The 17,549-nt window shown below is 36.8% G+C and overlaps 2 protein-coding genes across 6 annotated transcripts; one reads left to right on the top strand and one right to left on the bottom strand.

Annotated features, from left to right (window-relative positions):
* Positions 1–11,463: 11,463 nt before the first annotated feature.
* LOC6650677 (ferritin heavy chain) lies at positions 11,464–13,191 on the bottom strand. 2 transcript variants are annotated; one of them, XM_047011083.1, is made up of 4 exons: positions 13,113–13,191; positions 12,668–12,795; positions 12,525–12,551; positions 11,464–12,436 (listed from the first exon to the last, which is right to left on the bottom strand). In XM_047011083.1, exons 2-4 carry the CDS (start codon positions 12,783–12,785, stop codon positions 11,877–11,879), a joined length of 705 nt encoding a protein of 234 aa, XP_046867039.1. In that variant the 5' UTR covers positions 12,786–12,795; positions 13,113–13,191; the 3' UTR covers positions 11,464–11,876. The 2 variants fall into 2 exon arrangements, with proteins under 2 accessions (XP_046867039.1, XP_002073460.1); XM_002073424.4 differs by lacking the exon at positions 12,525–12,551 and having other exon boundaries at positions 13,113–13,189.
* Positions 13,192–14,779: 1,588 nt separating this feature from the next.
* LOC6650676 (ferritin subunit) lies at positions 14,780–17,333 on the top strand. 4 transcript variants are annotated; one of them, XM_047011076.1, is made up of 5 exons: positions 14,780–15,189; positions 15,472–15,557; positions 16,188–16,310; positions 16,409–16,686; positions 16,771–17,333. In XM_047011076.1, the coding sequence occupies exons 2-5, from the start codon at positions 15,488–15,490 to the stop codon at positions 17,041–17,043; spliced, it is 744 nt and encodes a 247-aa protein (XP_046867032.1). In that variant the 5' UTR covers positions 14,780–15,189; positions 15,472–15,487; the 3' UTR covers positions 17,044–17,333. The 4 variants fall into 4 exon arrangements, with proteins under 4 accessions (XP_046867032.1, XP_046867029.1, XP_002073459.2 ...); XM_047011073.1 differs by having other exon boundaries at positions 14,780–15,557; XM_002073423.4 differs by lacking the exon at positions 16,188–16,310 and having other exon boundaries at positions 14,784–15,189.
* Positions 17,334–17,549: the final 216 nt, after the last annotated feature.

Raw genomic sequence — 17,549 nt, 5'->3', positions numbered from 1 at the left:
CATTTACTTAAAGTAATTGTAAATTTAGTTGCTCGAAATGCATTTCCCACTCAAAAAAAAAGTGCATTAATTTGATTTACGATTACTGCTTATAAAAACCACGAGGAATGCTATTTCCCTCAACTGATAGATACGTGCCAAATAGACGAACAAATGGGGGGCAACGTCACTTACCGACTGCCACTCTATGTCAATTGTAAAATGCCCTGATTAATCCACTTCAAACACACCGAGTTGGCATTCGCTCGGCAACCTTTCACTCTCCACGCCACATGCTCCTCTTACTCACCCCCTATCCCGCCCCCGTTTGGACTCTAGGTGGGCAAAGTTTTTCAAACTGTGACAATGAGTTGGATAAAGGTGTTCTTTGTTCAGGGGTGGGGGCAATGGCAATGGCTACGATATCGGTACGTGAGCACACGTTGATTGCATTTACGTGTCGTTTCTCGGAGATCCCTTTCTTGCTACATTTACACATTGCATCACGATACACGGGACAACATTGGGACTATGTACATACATAGGTAGACACCTACACACGCATACACACACACATACATAGATGCAGCCGACAGCGACTAATGCAAAATTAATGCATGTCAGACAAGGGCAAACCACACGCAAGTATTGATAATCAGCTCAAGGTTCACTTGCCTCCCAGAACCCCCAACGACCCCATCGACCCTCTAACTGGCAAGAGAAATTGAAGTTTGCGCTAATTAAAAACCACATAGTCATACATTAGAGTAGGGAAACTCCAATTAGAGATGCAATGAATGGGTATTAGGTATCGAAGATTAAATTGCTAAACAAGATTAGATAAAGGAAAAGTCAAAATACTTTTACTTAGACAAAAGTGGTCGACAATGAAAGAGAGATAGTAGAAAATAGCGTTTACTTTTGAGTGAAAATGATTTTTACCCATAACTAGGGATAGTGGGAATTTCTGTTGCTTGCATTGATCTCTAAGGTTGATCTTGAGAGACAAAAATGCATATACCGATATAAGTTCCAAAGCTGCCATCACATCTCTAATTCGCCACATCTATTGGCTAACATACTGTAGTTTTCAGCTAGCTAGTCAATAGACCATTGTCATATACGCTTTGGTATCTCTGACTGAAATCCGAAGCCAACGCCACCAAGTCTATACCCCTAGCCATGAGAAGAACCAGCAGACACAGTCTAAGAGACAGTCGGATAGAAATGGAAAGGGACAATGTCTCACGTCGGGAATTCTTGACTTTGGCTGAAAAGAAGAAAAAAACTTTAAGTAAATCTGCTTATCTTGTTCGCAAAAGTTTCGCTACGTGCCGCCGTCTCGACGTTGGTCATGGTCGCGTTTTCGTTGCGGGTCTTTTGTTGCCAGGCCTCTCCCACAAACAGGCACTGACTGGGCTGTCCCTCCCTATCACTAGCTGCCACCCCCTGCCCCCACGTAACCTTTTCCATAACTCAAGTCAAGTTGAACCGAATCGAGTTGAATGTACAGATATCAGAAAGTTGACAAACTTTTCTGTATTTTTTTTCTATTTTGTCAAAGTTAGCATTAGCTTCTAGTCCGCATTATTTAGGTTTTTATTTTGTCAATCAAATAGATTTCTGTTTGCTTTGATTTCAACTGTCCACATAGTTGCCAGGTGAACCAATCGAGCGAGGGAAACTCCGTCCATAAAATAGAAATCAATTGCAATTTTTGGCAAGCATTGCAGCTTCAATTGACTGAAATCCTTTAGATATACCTTTTAAGTCTAGGAGTCTCTTAAAAGTATACATATTACCTCTTGTTTTAAGATACATTCTTTTCACTTTAAGCAATTTTTTATAACTTAACAAAGGTTAAAACCTAATATTTATATTAGGGTCTTTTGTGTCTCAAAGAAAAACATTTGCAATTTCTAGTTCTTTATTTCCAATTAAAAGAATCATAGATATAAAACTAAGGACAGGAGCGGATTTAAATAGAGATTTTGGAAATTATGGAAACTTTGAATATAACGTTTGTATCTGCGATACTTATAAAATTTATTGCATGAGCAATTTCTTTATCTTCAATTCTGGATGATAAACTATCCCCAAGTTTCTTTTCCCTGAATCTCTCACTGATTTATTTGTCTTACTTGTTTTTGGAAAAGTTTCTTAGACTAAGTAGGTGGCCTTCTCTATAGTGAATAAAGCTGGTCTCTAAAGTACTTTTTGTCTTTAATACATACTAAATAACTTACTCAACCCTTACATAGATTAGGGTTGGGCTGAAACCTCATTGATCTCACCCGTATAAGCCAAGGACCTTAATCAAATTCACAATATCAAAACTAGTTTCGAACTTCTTCTACCTGAAATTTAATAAAGGAAATCTTTAAGTGCCACTTTAAGTGCATCTGCTATTAAGTTTCTCATTTTCCTTTGAGTGCATCTGGTGTGCAGTTGTTTTTCCTGTTTCTGTTTCTGTTCATGTTGTCAGTTGGTTGGTTTTACTGGCCAAGTGGCATGTGCCAATTTATGGTCAAATGCTAATTTTTTCGTTTGGCCATGTCGTCGCACAGAGCGCGAGAATTGCTCGATTTCTCGGTTACTCCTGTTGTCGGGTCTCTGGTTGCAATAATTCTCGAGATCCCATCTCCATTACCATCATGATGTTACGGTCTCTGGCCTCCTGATATGGCTGCATCCAGATGCCAGATGCCTTCTCGTCTATGGCTTGTCTGTGTGTGTGTGGTTGCTGGAGAGGTCTGCCAGGGAGCGTCAACTTTGTGGCTCGCGATAATCCATGTTGCAATTGCGTTGCGTCTCGTTGTTGCCCATTAATGCCATCCTGGACGGGAGTAAAAATACAACAAAAAAAAAAAGAGGAAAAATTTGCTATTATCTTTGAAATTGTCTGCCAGGCATCGCTGTCGACCGGCTGCAGGAAATATGGATTAAAATGTTGCCCAAGCATCCTCTGTGTGGTTCTATGTGGCTGTGGCTGTTGCGTTAACTTGATTTTTTAAGTGCCTCTTCGTCGCATTATGAACGTTAAGGCGTTTGCTCATGTCCCCCCTCACTCCGACGCCCAAACGATTACAATATATGTAAGTTTATGTATGTGTGGTACATTTTTTTTGTCGGTCTACTCTGTCCCAGTACTCGGTTTTTATTTTTTCTGCATCGCTTTTCATTTCAACTCATGCATACGAAATTAGTGCAGACGGGAGTCGCTTCTCTGTGCCTCTGTGTGCCTTCTTCATTCACAAAATCGTTTATGGCTTACAGCGAGTTAATCGCACTGTCATTGTTGGCTCTCTCTCTCTCTGTCTCCCTCTCTGAGGCTTTCTAGGAGTTTAAGTTTACTTTTGCCGGCGGCAACAGCAAGGACAACGACAAGTTTATGGTGGCTGGTGCCTCAGTAAGAGAAAAAAAAAAAGTAGATAAAAATTTTGAAGCATACTTTTCTGGAGTAAGCGGCTTATGAGGAGAAAGCATTTAAGCTTTCACCAATTGCAATTGCAATTGGCAACAGATACGCCAAGTACATAAGGATTTATTCACAGACATTTATTGGGGTTTCGCAAAGAGCTTGGCTTTTTATTTTATTATTAAAATTGTTTCCACTGAGCAAAATAATTACTTATACACATGCACATACACATATTTGCCAAACTGAAATCTATTTGTTGAATTTATAACATCGTGTCGGATTTCAAATAGAAGAAACAATATCTTAGTTTGAATAAATGAAATGGAAAGTTCAATTGAACATTTTTAACGACAACTGGCATTCAATACAAATATAACATTTTAGAATATTCTATTTACAATCACAAACAAATACTTTTGGAATCATTTTTATGTTAAAAATAATCGTAAGGGTGCCACAGCCCCAACGCTTCTTCTTTGCGGAGGTTTTTTGGTCTGGACAGACCACGAAATTTCAATTTTTGAAAGAACTTTCTTTTTCACACCCCAAAAAAGTGAGTCTTCTAATGGTTGGTGCAATTTCCAAAAAATACTAAAACTATTGAATCTAGATTTTTTGATCGGAACCTACTCGAAAATATTTTCTAAGCTCCTCCATGCATAAGATCTCTTTTTAAAAACATTCGACTCCTTTTTAAGCAATCTTTTAAAGCATGTATGTAGGTTATGCTTACATTTCGTTACTATAATATACTAACATATATAAATCAGATTTTGAGTGTACGGAAGAGCCATTTTTGAGTCTTCTATAATGAAATTCTAAATAATGTTTCTTAAAATAATCTTCTAAAGTCTTTGCTGGTGGCTATGAATATCTTTAAATGACTGAATAAATGACTGCCTTCGGAAAATAATCAAATATAAAAAATCGGAATCGGAATGTTACAACTAAAAATCTATTGAATTTTGCCATGTTTAACTGACTACGACATTCAAACCTACTTACTATGACTGATATTGTAGTGCCAATAATGTGGCCAAATAATTTTAAGTCTAGCAATCTTTCGAAAGTAATATATCGCTTGAAAACATAAGATATTTCAAAGTTTTCTAAACTAAATGGGAAAATTTGCCAAAAGAACTTTTTTTCCACATGTTTAGATGCAATTTTTAGTTGTTGTTCCAGCAGCTTTTGAAGGCGATTTTCCATTGAATTTCAGTTAGAGTTTTAATCAACTGCTTGAAGCTGTTTGAGCAGTCGACGGCACGTTCATCCATTTTGAGTAGGTGTGGCCAGGTCATAAAAACTGATTTTAATGTTGACCGCCGACGCTCGAGTGCAGGACCCAAAGTTCCTGCCCCATGCTAAGTTTCGTCTTTGTCTTTTATAACCTTTTGTCAGTCGTTAATTTTTATGTTTATAGCGCAAATTTTCGCCTTGCTGCACACACGTCTACACAGTCAGTTGCAAACTGAATTTTGAAACCGCAAAATGCCTCGGCCAAATTGATTGGGTGGGAGAGAGGTTAGTGCGGGGGACCGAAACGGCGTTCGAGGTAGTTAAAACAATAACAATTAGCTGCAAAAGCCAAGTCGTTGGCAACACGCAAAAATTAATTAGCACTCCCAATAGATTTTTGAGGTTAGAATAATTTTGGAGGTTAGATTGAGACGCAGCCGAAAATGCAACAACCAGAACGGAAAACGAACAACGAACAACAAGATATATAATATTATGATGGAAATCATAGAAAATTGCTAAAAACAATTTCATTAAATTAAAGCAACATTACACGAAAGGGGGGAAATCTAATCATACGGTAAGAAGTGAAAACTTTCCACCGGAAAATTGTGCACATTGGAAAACTTTGTTAGACAAACTTTCGACTGTGTCTGAGTTGTTGCAAGTGTGTGTGTGTGTGTGTGTGCCTGGATGATGCCTGGGATAATTGCGAAAAACTGAAAAAGCCAAAACTTAAACAAAAACGCAGACGTTAATGAAATTTCGATAAACTTTTTGCCCATCCAGTCAACTGCAACAATGGACGACGTTATAGTAATGCGAGATCTAGACAGAGACACGGAGATATTGAGGGAGGGTCGAGGTGAAGAGGAGTGTGTTCAAGTCAAGTGCAATTTTTGCAGACAAATCAAAACAAATTATGATTTATTGAATTTTAATTTACTTCCAGAGCCAAAAATTTCCCATAAATATTTGAGCGAGTCGAGAGGAAGCAGAAGTTATGCTTATTGCAAGTTATTTGCAACAATGTATCTCTGTGTGTATGTGTGTGTGTGTGCAACCCTCAAAGGACAAGAATGTGTAGGTACAGTTGCCTTTCAACTTTTTAGCTTGACGCGTGCGAAGCTTACGCATGACCAGCAGCTGCTGCCAGGACTCGTATTGCAATAAAAATGATTTTGATTCACTTAAAATGCTCTTTCACAAATTACTCTAAAATGGGGTTAATCAATTAGAGGAGTAAGCAAAGTAAGCATATGTATGTATTTCTATTCATTTCCCTGGTCGGATCGAGATTGAATAAAAATACATATAATTATTTATTATATTTCTTTTAATCCTTCTGAGACCGTCTACAGAGGAATATTTTACAGGTTTGAAGCCTGTTTGGTTTTCTTTTGACCATCTAAACAAAAGGTTTCATAACCAATCTATTAATAAATATTAAAGGAATTGCTGGTCAAAAATGTCATTGATAATTAATGAAGAAATTAGCTTAGGATGGTATTTTCTTTAATAACTTTTATGCCGTTATCACCCAATCCTGAAAAATTAAAAAAAAATTGTCACATAGTCTTGTTAATATTGTAAAGTTTATTAAGATCAGACAACTATATCATAAGATTTTCATAAAGGGACCCAAATGCCTGCTGGCAGGCGGTAAATTTCAAAATAAGATATCAAAAGTTAATCATTTTTTCATAATCATTCTTTCATTTACATTAATTACTAAATATTTGTATTATAACAGATTCACTTAAACATAGTTTAAAATTTTACAGAGTTCCCAAGTTTGGAATTGTGTTTGGAACAAAAGAAAGCTTTTTCGCTAAATCCAGACCAGACTATATATTATTTATCTCCTTATGTGATTTCAAATATCTTTTATATGACAATTTGTTATCATATTATCTAAACCTTATCCACTTCTTAAAGTTTAAGTTGTGTTTTTTGCTCCTTTTGTTTCAAGAAAGGGTATTTCAACAACGGTTTGTTGTAGCCAAGTTTTGCGAAATATGCGTGTGCTTCATTTTCGCAAATATGCGTATGCAAATTGCTGGCCACATGTCATTTTTGACCATTTCCGTTTCAGGACTCTCTAAAGCTAAACAAAAACAACAACAATATGAATAAACAATAGCAACCCCCCGTTTCAATTGTGATCCTTAGGGTTGTTTTTCCATTAGATAGAGATATTTTGGTTTTTGGGGTGCGTTAGCAAATAATTTTTAGCATCGTTTTTTGCAACTTGTTTTACCCACTGACCTTGAAAAAGTAAATTCAAATTCAAAATTGACTACTGGCATAGAGCAGATGCAAGGATAAAGCAACGGGGTGGATCAGGTTGCTATTTCACGAAAGCAAAAAACGAAAAGAAAAAAAAACCAAACAAATCACTCCATTACCATTCCCCTTCCACTCTCACTCAAAACCTCAGCGAAATGTTTTGCGAAATTTGTTGCTGTTATCAATGCGCTGCTTATCGCTGAAAATTGAGAATCCATTTGGATTCTGCTCTCTACTCCATAATGATTCGATTGCCTTTGCTAATCGTTCAATCCCAGAGGATTGTTTATATATTTTTCTAACCATTGTTTGGCCAAATTGGTTTTGGGAGCTATCGATTTCACAACAAAAGAATATGCAAATGTATTTACCATGGCCATATGCATTCCCTTATACTCTCAATCAATTGCCTCTTTTAGTCCATTAAGACGATGATGATGAAAGAATAATAAATGCAAAAACTCAAGCTAAATATGGAAAAAAAGAAAAAGTCCCTAAGGTAAAACACTTTGCTTACAGTTTAATGGGGGACTTACAAATGTTATTTAATCTCGAATATATATAAGATGAATCATTTGAATGAAACGACCTTTAGGTTAAGTTTTGTATAACTTTTACTTGAATAAAGAAAACCAAACGGTAAATATGTTTTTGTGTTTTCGAATTTCAAAAGTCATTTCATACATCACATTTGATTTCAATTTTAATTTAATAAGATTTTCTTAATGTTTCATTTGACAAGATATTAAAGTTATGAATTTGAGTTTCAATTATTTCATATATTTCCTTCTCCATTTACTAACAATTTCAAAGTTTCCCACTACTTTTTTTTATATTTTTTTTTTTCAACTATGATAGGCTTGCCCCTTACCAATAAGTATTATGTTAAGCTCTTGTATATTTTTGGCATTTTGTCGACCACTTTTACTATCTAATCAATCAGACACTTTGATGATAACTGCAACCACGTTTTTTGCACTTGTCTGTGTGGAGGAGACGAAGGCCACGTCACTGGATGGATGGAAGTGAACAATGCTCTCTGAATCTGAATTATCGTCAATTGCACACGGCTTTTTCCGGTTGAGTGGTATCCATTTTGTTGTTACTTTCCATTCCAGCCATTTTGAATTGAGAAATTTACTCGACTTGGACTCTCTTGATTTTCTGAGAAGGAAATGTGTCATTTTAAATTAAAATGTGACGTGTTTGCAATTGCAAGATGCGCATTCTGAAGCGCAGTTTCCTTATCACCTAAGAAGGGGTGAAGGGGTAGGTTTTCCATATGAAAGTGAGAGGGGGAAAGAATTCTATGACAAATACAATTGCCTTGTAAATATATAACTCTAACATCAAAATATTGTTGTTGTTCTCCTTTTTTTTTAATGTTCTATATATATAGTATGGACCATAACCACGCATTAGAGCAATTTATCAATTAGTGACGCCCATTCAATGAGGAGAACTTTCCAGTCCATGTTAAAACTGATATGGTCCATGTGCACGTAAAATGCACGTCAATTTGGCAATTTTAATGAGTGTGGGTAGGTTGAATGGGTCATCAAATCCGAATCCAAATGTGAATCCATGTAATAACTGCGTGCTCCGTGGTAATTAGAATATGACAAGGAGAGAGAGAGAGAGAGAAAGAGAGAGAAAGACTGTAACCATAAAAGTAAAATGGCATCATAACAGTTAAGAAAGTGCGATTATGATATGAAACTCTCTCTCTTCCGAGAAGTGGGAGAATGGGATCTTTGGAGATGTGAATCATTGTCTTTGGGTGCGTGCACTGGTCATTAAATAATAATCCACTTAATATTAATTGCTCTGATTTGCGGTAGAAACATACAAAAACTAACTCAACCCACTCAAGTTCAAGGGACAATCAGGGGCTTTATTATAATTGCGGTCATTGCGAGACTATTTGTCAGGGTTGAAAGTCGACAGAAACTACATATGAGTATTTTCTAATTGTTTGCCCATAAGCTGAAATACAAATTGCATGGGCATATCCTTTTTTGAATGGAATGGAAGGATAAATGCCACACATGGTGTGTGGCTCATATAGTAAAGGTGTGCGGCGTTTTTAACCCCAAAAAAACATTTTTTGGTCTATTAATTTATGCATTTTAATAAACGCGCCAAGCAATTACAAAAACATTCTTTTGCCAAAAAGGTTGTGACCGAAACTACTTTTTTTGGCGGCCATCTGTTGTCAAAGGATTTTGCCCTGTTATTGCTTCAGCTCCAGCTCCTCATCCTCATCCTGCTGTTCCTTCTCCAGCGTCAGTTGTTGTTTCGCATGCAGACAAAGCATGGCTCCATATGAATTTATAACCCGTCGTGTGAGTGTGAGACTGTGTGTGTGTGTGTGTGTGTGTGTGTGTGTGTGTGTGTGTGTGTGTGTGTGTGTGTGCGTGTCCAGGATATGCCATAATATGTATGCAAAATAGCAATTTAATTTCGTTTTATTGCAATGCCATTTGCAGCCACTGAAAAGGCAGCTGCGCCGACAGTTCCGGCTTTTCTCCCATAAATAATCTCTACTTTCACTCATTCCAGCTCCATTCCCAACCAAGAGAAATACCCCCAATTACCCCTCCCTCACACCAAAATCCCTTCACTATCCTTTCCTGGCCATGTGAAATTTTTAATGAAAAGTCCCATTGTTTGCGCTATGTTTTCATTGGCAAGGCAACAAAGAATGGTATGAAAAAAATATTTGCACTAAAGAGTTCAGCTATTTTTTCATCAACAAGAACGACAAAATCTGCCTCTTGTTGAGTGTCCTTTGGAATCAAAAGAATGCACTCAAAGATTTGCCCTTTGTGTTAGCATATATGTACATAAATATGCCTCGTCATCATGATCAATATATGCAATATTTGTTCTTAACTATTTCACTCATCGACAATCTAGTTTAAGCCACATTGGCTTTTGACTTCAAGATAAAAGTAGAGAGCGTAATTTAAAGGCTTTTAGCTGTCACTGACATGGGAAAATTTGCTTAATTAATGAAAATCAATCATAATTTCTACGCTTTATACATGTATAATATGTGGAATACTATTGCGAAATAGTCTTTATGAGGTTTTTTAAAGTATTTTCCTGTTTATATAACTAACCAATAAAGCAACCCAAAATTGACTCTGTGTCACAAAGTTTGTCTTTGAGATAGTGAGAATCGAGGGACTGCCACAAGGAGTAACAAATTGCTCCCTTTCTCTTTTCCTCTAATAATGTTTTTTCCTTAAGCCTAAGTATTATTTAAATTGGAGAGCCATACTTGGCTTCCTTTTAAAAATTAATGGAAAGTTGAAATACTGTAAACTTATTAAGAGTTATGAACAATGTTTCCTTAACTCACTTTTCTCTTTCAGCCGACTTATTAAGTATTAGATACTATATGAGTCCTCCGAATCTACCAAGATTTGTTTCATATTTGCTTGTATAAAGATATATACACCTGGTCCTCGCTTAAAAAGGGGTTATCTTCCGTGCTTAACAAGACATGGGCTCAGGGATTACGTTTTAAGAGGCAAATGGAAACGTTTTGTTGGTCGAATTTCTATGTTTTTAAACAGCAGACGATTTCAGGTATTTATTACCAATAATTCCATAAGTTCTGTGAGATTTTAAATTAATTGTCAGCGAATTCTCATAAAATGTAGTCGTAGAATCGAACACAATCTTCGAACAAATATTGTTTGTCTTCGATTGTCTGGTCGTTGAATAATTTCAGCAGAAACTGTATAAGCTGATATATATTGTATCGTTTAATATTGAATATTACTGGATGTTAAAAGAAAGAAGGTAGCAAATTCCTAATCGTGTAAGTCCGAGTTAGTGTTGAATTAGATAATATATGGCTAGGTGTAATATGTAGTTTATTACTTTTTATGTAGGATAATATTTGTAATTCAAGACATTTGCCATATCAGCCGACAAATTTTGTAATATGGACATAAACTTTTTAAAATCTATCATTGACCAGATTCTAGAACCTGACTAGAAACCATTGATATTGCCAAACTATTGCCAGAAACTAGATTTATTTCCATGTAGTAGATAGGCATAAGTATATTTAATATTTGTCCTCCGTCTGGGTTATTTTTGTATAAACAAACAGTAAAAAGCCTTGTTAACGCTTTAAATTTCTGCCTACAAACCCATTCATGTATTGTTATCGTATTAAGTAAGGTAATGACTCGTTTCGTAGAAGTTTATTAGTTGGTTGGCAATTAAATACTTACTTCATATGTGATATAGAATGTAGTTTAATTTCTTATCTCATTTTCCATGAAATTGTCGTCGAAATGTCTAAACACATTTCTATTTATGTATGTGTAAAAAAATTGTTTAAGTTTTTCCATTGTTCTAAATGATACGCCAGCAAAATGGGAAACAAAGCCGCAGCCAAAGTACAAATCCGCTATCGGAGGTCCACAAAACGAACTCAAAAGCAATTGGGGAAGTAAGTGACAGTTTATCTGCGCTTTTTGGAATGGCAAATTAATAAATTATCTTGGTTTTACTAGTAGATATATTTTAATTTTTATTTATTAATTCACTTGATTAACATAATTTACAGATACAATGTGTGTGTGTGTGTGTGTTTGTTTGGGTGTGTGCAAGCGAATTCTGCTAACTTATTTTGAATGATAGATAACATTATCACAATCATATGTGTGTATGGAAAAGGGGGCGGGGGTGGCAAATAAATCAAATTTAAACAAAAAAAGAAAATAATTGATTGTAAATCAAATTAATGCTGTTGCAATGCGAAATTTATTATTATAACTGAACAAAAATCGTTTGGGGGAAATAAACTAAAATTCAAACCAAAGAGAAAGATCGAATGAAATACTTTCGCATTGCGTTAAATTTTAAGGGTTGCTGAAGATAAATGAGTTGAATTTTTGTTGTTGTTCTTAGATAAACAAACTTCTTACTGCTTCTGCAGATATTCGTCAAAGAGATAGACCGACAGAGATGGATCTGGGACCTTCATCAACTTGGCCAGATCGTTGGCATAGCCAGATAGCTTGCGCACAGTATCGGCCTGTTTGCCCAAGAAGTTCTCCTCGATGTAGTGGGCCAATTCGGGGTCATGTTGCTGAGAGTGAGAGGCACGAGTATGGACATGGGTGGCACCGGTGGCCAATTGCTTCTCATTGTCCAAAGCCAGAGCCAAAGATTGCAGTTCATCGACTTCCAGAGTTTGACGCTGAGTGCTGACGGAGGCAGCGGATTCGTGGCGCGTGTTGAAGTCCACAATGCCACCGCGACGGGTGATCTGTTTGATCAGAGCAATGGTGTCATCGAACGAGCGATCGGAGAGACCCTGGTAGAGCTTCTGGAAACCGGGACGATTCTTCTGGTACGAGTTGAAGTGGGTGGCCAAAAGCAGGTATTCGTACGATTTGGTCAGCTGGGAGTTGATATAGGCCTGGACTTCGGGTTCAATCTGGTCAATGCCAGCGAAACGAGCATTACAAATCGAGTTGGCTAAACAGAGAGGGAGGGGGAAAAGTATGATGGAAAAGTTAGGAGAAGTTATTTCGTTATAAGAGGGGGCAGAGAGGAGGGGGCTTACTTTCGCCTGTGAAAAAGCCCGTGAGCGCTTGTTTATTTTTAAAATACATATACAATAAATACAATTTCAATATAAGTTAAACTCTCTCTTTTCAAAATAACGCTCTCTCTTCATTTATGTTTGTTTCTGTTGCTCTTACTTACCAGAGAAGGTCGACGAAGAGCACGCCGTAATCACACTGTTCTGGCAATATTCTTCATCAGCCAGAGCCCCAGCAAAGAGACTGGTGGCAATCAACGCCAATGCAATGAAGGATTTCATCTTTGTTTAACTGGAAAGCAAAGTAAAAGCAATACGAATTTGTTTAGTAATTGAATTTCACAATATTTTCAAACAAAAGGCTAAGGCGACACAGTTTGTTTCGAGAATTTCCCTTTTTGCGTCGTAGATATTCTCATTCTCTCTCTTTGAGTTTTCCTCTCTCTCTCAAAACACACCACCAATAAAGAAACACAGAAACATTTGTTTTTCACAACACCAGCAGCAGCAGGTAGAACAATTTCAACTTAATTTTTGTTAGGAACTTCACTCACTTTCTTTAATAATACACACTAAACTAAACTAACTAAATAATTGAATCAAACTTACTTTTTAAGTGGTTTTAATTTCAATTCTCAATTGTGTCTTTGTCGTGTGTGTTGCTTGTTCAAATGCGAATCGTGAACTGCTGTTTATACCGTTGCGTTTGCCTCGTTTCTATGCGATCGATAAACGCCTCGCTTGAGAGTAAAGTGTGAGAGTGTGAGTGAGTGAGCGGGCGAGATTGTGTGTGTGGGGAAGAGTGTGGATTTTGCACTCGTCGGTGCCTCTCTTTTGTGGAGGGGATTTCGTTGTCAGTTAAAAACAAAAAATATTCCACACAAACAAACATAGAACAGACTTCAAAATACCCTGTCATATGCAAAGAAGGAGTTTTCAAGAGATCAAACTGCATGGATCTCCTCTTTTTATAAATTACTTGCTGTAGAGAAATGCATTTTGGGTAAAATTATTGTCAAAGGTCCTCAACAAAGACTGTAAACCCCTTTTAAATCATACTTTATGTAGCTCTCAATATACCCCAATTGACTTTTTGGGGTTACAGGGTATGCAAAAAACATGGCTCTGGTCAATATGGCTGCAATTCTGTGACTCACACATGTAAATGCCATCTTGTTTATGCACTCAGCTCTCTGAACAGGGTTGCCAGCATACGGACAAAGAACAGTGCCCACAAAGTAAGAAATTATTAACTATTGTTCAATTTGTTAGTCCTATAAACCCCATGACCATCAATTGGTTTTTATCTTAACATTTCTTTTGGAAATTTCAAAGCCATCAACCTGCCAATAGTTGCTAGGTCTAGTTAGTTAATACTGATTGATCCCCATCACTATTCTGTTATCATTTTGCTATCTCCTGGCATTAAGTTATCAACTTCAGGTCATCATTGATTGAATTCCCCAAAAAGGTCTTGACAACCCATTTCTTCAAATTCTGACGCAGTGCATTCTCAGTTCGAAAAACATAACAAAAACAAAGAACAGCTGACGCTGACTCAAAAGAGCGGCGGTAGAGCTGGGAATCCATCGATGGTTGCTCCACTCGATATTTTTTCCATCGATGGAAAAAACCATCGATACTATCGATGGTACCATCGAATATTTAAACGAGTTATTCAACATATATATTTTGGTGTCGTTTTTCAATATTACACAGTTTCAAATATTCATATGTCTATAATCATCTATACGAATTATCTAGCGTATAATTTAACTATAAGTTAGCCCTTTATAAATTAATTCAACCAAAAATATATTAAAAAGACTTAAGCTTGTAATTTCTGAAATATTCTTAAATAAAAAAACAAAATGTATAGTTTCAAGATAAAAACAAAAGAGTGACGTCCTAAGTCCAAAAAACGAAAACTAAAAACTCTTTAAGCACAACAAAACAATGGGCGATTTCCAAACTTACTGCTAATAAGAGGTTCTTATTTAAAAAAAAAAAAAAAAACCAAAAAAAACCTTACAAAAACTTGTCCATTTTACAAGAGGAACTGCCAGGGTTAAATAGGTACTTTGATAGAATTAAAGTACGTAGACCTGTATGTAAAGAAAGGCAGAAAAAACAATACATTGCAATTTACTTACACCCATGTTGGACCCAAAAAGAAATTCGATATATCGACATCGAAAAATTTCCATCGATTTATCGCACTCCATCGGTTCCATCGATAATATCGATGGTGCCATCGATGGTTTTCCCAGCTCTAAGCGGCGGCAACAGGGCGGCCATTGAAACGGCCATGTTGGCTGAGTAATTTAGTGTAGAGGACGTGTGATTTAAATTAAATACGACCTATCAACTACAGTATATGGTCAATTATCATAAAGACTAACTAAACTAACTACATAAACACAAAGCAATGGCAATTCCGACATATTGAAAACGCTGATAAGCCACCACACAAACACACACACACACATAGAGACCCACACTCTCACGCACACACTGACTGGCTGACTCTGACTCTTTCTGGCTGATGGTGAGCGAGAGCATTTAAAAAGAATTTGTTCAACCATGGGCAGCGACAGTTCACATTCACGTTCCATATCAACAACGTACGAGACGTCGACTAACTAACAAAAGCGCTTTATTTGAGTAGATTTACTCTGTCAAGAAGGTACTAGAAGCCATCAAAGAAGCATAATCGGTGAAATCAAAGCAATTGAAATTAAAGCAATCGTTTGCCTTCTATGCCAGTGTGTGTAAAGGCAACAAAAGATTTGATAAAATACAAAAATAAAAACAATTTGATTTCGGTCGTCAGCCTATTTAACTTTGACTAACTTCAACGAGGTGTCTCATTCTCATTTGTGCATTTCGTAAAAGCGCATCGCAAAATAATAATAATAACCATTGATTTGTGACAAATTCTCAATTTCTGTGATTTTTGTGTATAAAGACTAACAAGAGAAACGATGATGAAATTCTTAGCAAGTTTTTTGGTTCTGGCCGTTGTGGCCCAACAGGCATATGGAGATTTTAAATGTAAGTATTTTCACAATGTTATTCAAAATAATATAAAAATTGTTTAAATAAATAAATTCCGACGCAATACTTAAAATGAGAGCAGAAAAACACACAAAGACAGAGAGTGAGAGAGAGACAGCGAGGGAGAGAGTTGAATCATAAATTGAGCATGCGCTGGCTTAAGAGAAACCTCATGCCCAGTAGTAGACCGTCTCTCTTTTTCTCTTTAGTTTCCCCAAAACAAACAAAAAAACCAGAAATTTTAAAATTAATATTATGTTTTATATGCACACTTCCGTTACGGTTATAGAAAACCAGTTTGTGTAAAAATTTTACTTTCATTGTGATCATATACCGGTTCCCCCCTCCCCACCTAAAGCCTGAATTACGCATATTTTTTGCACACGGCTTGAGTAGTGCTAGAGTGAGAGAGTCCGATTTTATTTTTGCACACGGCCCCACATCAAAACAAAAACCGTTGCTATGGCGCTTGGTGGGCGCTCTCTTCATATGCGCACGTTACCAAAAGAATAGAGAGATATTGAGAGTGATGGAAAAGAGAATTCATATTGTTGTAACTGCATTTTGCACACGGCTTTGAAATTTGCATATATGTAACCCTTTCCACCCCACTCCTCCTTACCATAGTGAAACAGGGTGATGGAGAATCAAGTTCGAGCATTGTAAACGACCTGGGCAAGCAAAAGCGAAAGAATATAGAAAAGAGCAAGTCAAAAGATGATGAATATCAAGATCAAAATCAAAGTCGGTGTAGGTCCCCCTTATAGATTTTATAGATTAGAAATTGCATTAGATTTCCATCAACGATTTACTAAAATATATATATGATATTTCTATTTGTGTGGCAGGCTCTCTGGAGGTTCCTGAGATTCCCAAGAACTGGATTGACATGAAGGATGCCTGCATTGCTGGCGTACGCCATCAGATTCAGGAGGAGATCAATGCTTCCTACCAATACCTGGCCATGGGTGCCTATTTTGCTCGCGATACCGTTAACCGTGGTGGCTTTGCCGAACACTTCTTCAAGTCCGCCAAGGAGGAACGTGAGCATGGCTCCAAACTGGTCGAATATCTGTCCATGCGTGGTCAGTTGACCGATAATGTCAGCAACCTTATCACTGTGCCGGTTAGTATCTACATGAGCCCTATAAAATTCCATCGTACTTGTGACTAACATAAATTATTATCTCTATTTTTGATTACTTTTTAGACTGTGCCCAAGCAGGAATGGAAGGATGGCGCCAGTGCTCTGGAAGATGCTCTTGAATTGGAGATTAAGGTTACTCGCTCCATTCGCAAACTGATCCAGACCTGCGAGGGCAAGCCCTACAACCATTACCATCTTGTGGACTATCTTACTGGTGTCTATTTGGAGGAGCAATTGCACGGACAACGCGAGTTGGCCGGCAAGTTGACCACTCTGAAGAAGATGATGTCCACTCACGGCGAATTGGGCGAATTCCTGTTCGACAAGAACTTGTAAGGTGGTCCTAACTAATCCACCTCAACCCTTCAGCCAGCAGCCATTCATTTGTAGCTTTTAATCTGTGCTCTTCAACAAAAAAAATTTACTGAACAAACATTTATATTCCAAAATTCATCTAGTATTTCTGTCATCTATGAGCTAAGATCCGCCCCCTTTACACTTTAGTCCGTTCATTAAACTATATAAAATGGAAAATAATTTCAGTCTATCTCTCTCTCCTTCTCGCTCTTAAAAAAATAAATAATTCAAAATTTTTGTAATTCGGAAATTTGCCAAGCACAGTGAAACCCTTGAGTTTTTGTTTCTTATCAAACTTCCCGAGTTTTGCTGCGGGTGTTTCTTATCTCATAGAATAAAATCTCTACATACAAAGTAGCTTCAAATATCAGTTATCAGTGGTGTATATAGCAAAATGACATTTAGAAAACAAACTGTATTCGATGTGATTTATTTACAATATGTTAAGTTTTGTTATCGCATGTTGTCCGACGCGAGCACATTAT

The sequence above is a fragment of the Drosophila willistoni genome, chromosome 3R, assembly GCF_018902025.1.
Source record: "Drosophila willistoni isolate 14030-0811.24 chromosome 3R, UCI_dwil_1.1, whole genome shotgun sequence".
NCBI lineage: Eukaryota > Metazoa > Arthropoda > Insecta > Diptera > Drosophilidae > Drosophila > Drosophila willistoni.
This window is presented reverse-complemented; position numbering and strand designations above follow the sequence as displayed.

What these genes read in the sequence shown, in the direction of transcription:
- LOC6650677 (XM_047011083.1), bottom strand. Translation starts at nt 12,785, where the DNA reads ATGAAATCCTTCATTGCATTGGCGTTGATTGCCACCAGTCTCTTTGCT. An exon ending in CTCTTCGTCGACCTTCTCTG is followed by an intron (nt 12,552 to 12,667) that starts GTAAGTAAGAGC and finishes AAAATAAACAAG; the next exon opens with CGCTCACGGGCTTTTTCACA. An exon ending in GGGCTTTTTCACAGGCGAAA is followed by an intron (nt 12,437 to 12,524) that starts GTAAGCCCCCTC and finishes CTCTCTGTTTAG; the next exon opens with CCAACTCGATTTGTAATGCT.
- LOC6650676 (XM_047011076.1), top strand. Translation starts at nt 15,488, where the DNA reads ATGATGAAATTCTTAGCAAGTTTTTTGGTTCTGGCCGTTGTGGCCCAA. An exon ending in AGATCAAAATCAAAGTCGGT is followed by an intron (nt 16,311 to 16,408) that starts GTAGGTCCCCCT and finishes TTTGTGTGGCAG; the next exon opens with GCTCTCTGGAGGTTCCTGAG. An exon ending in GCAACCTTATCACTGTGCCG is followed by an intron (nt 16,687 to 16,770) that starts GTTAGTATCTAC and finishes ATTACTTTTTAG; the next exon opens with ACTGTGCCCAAGCAGGAATG.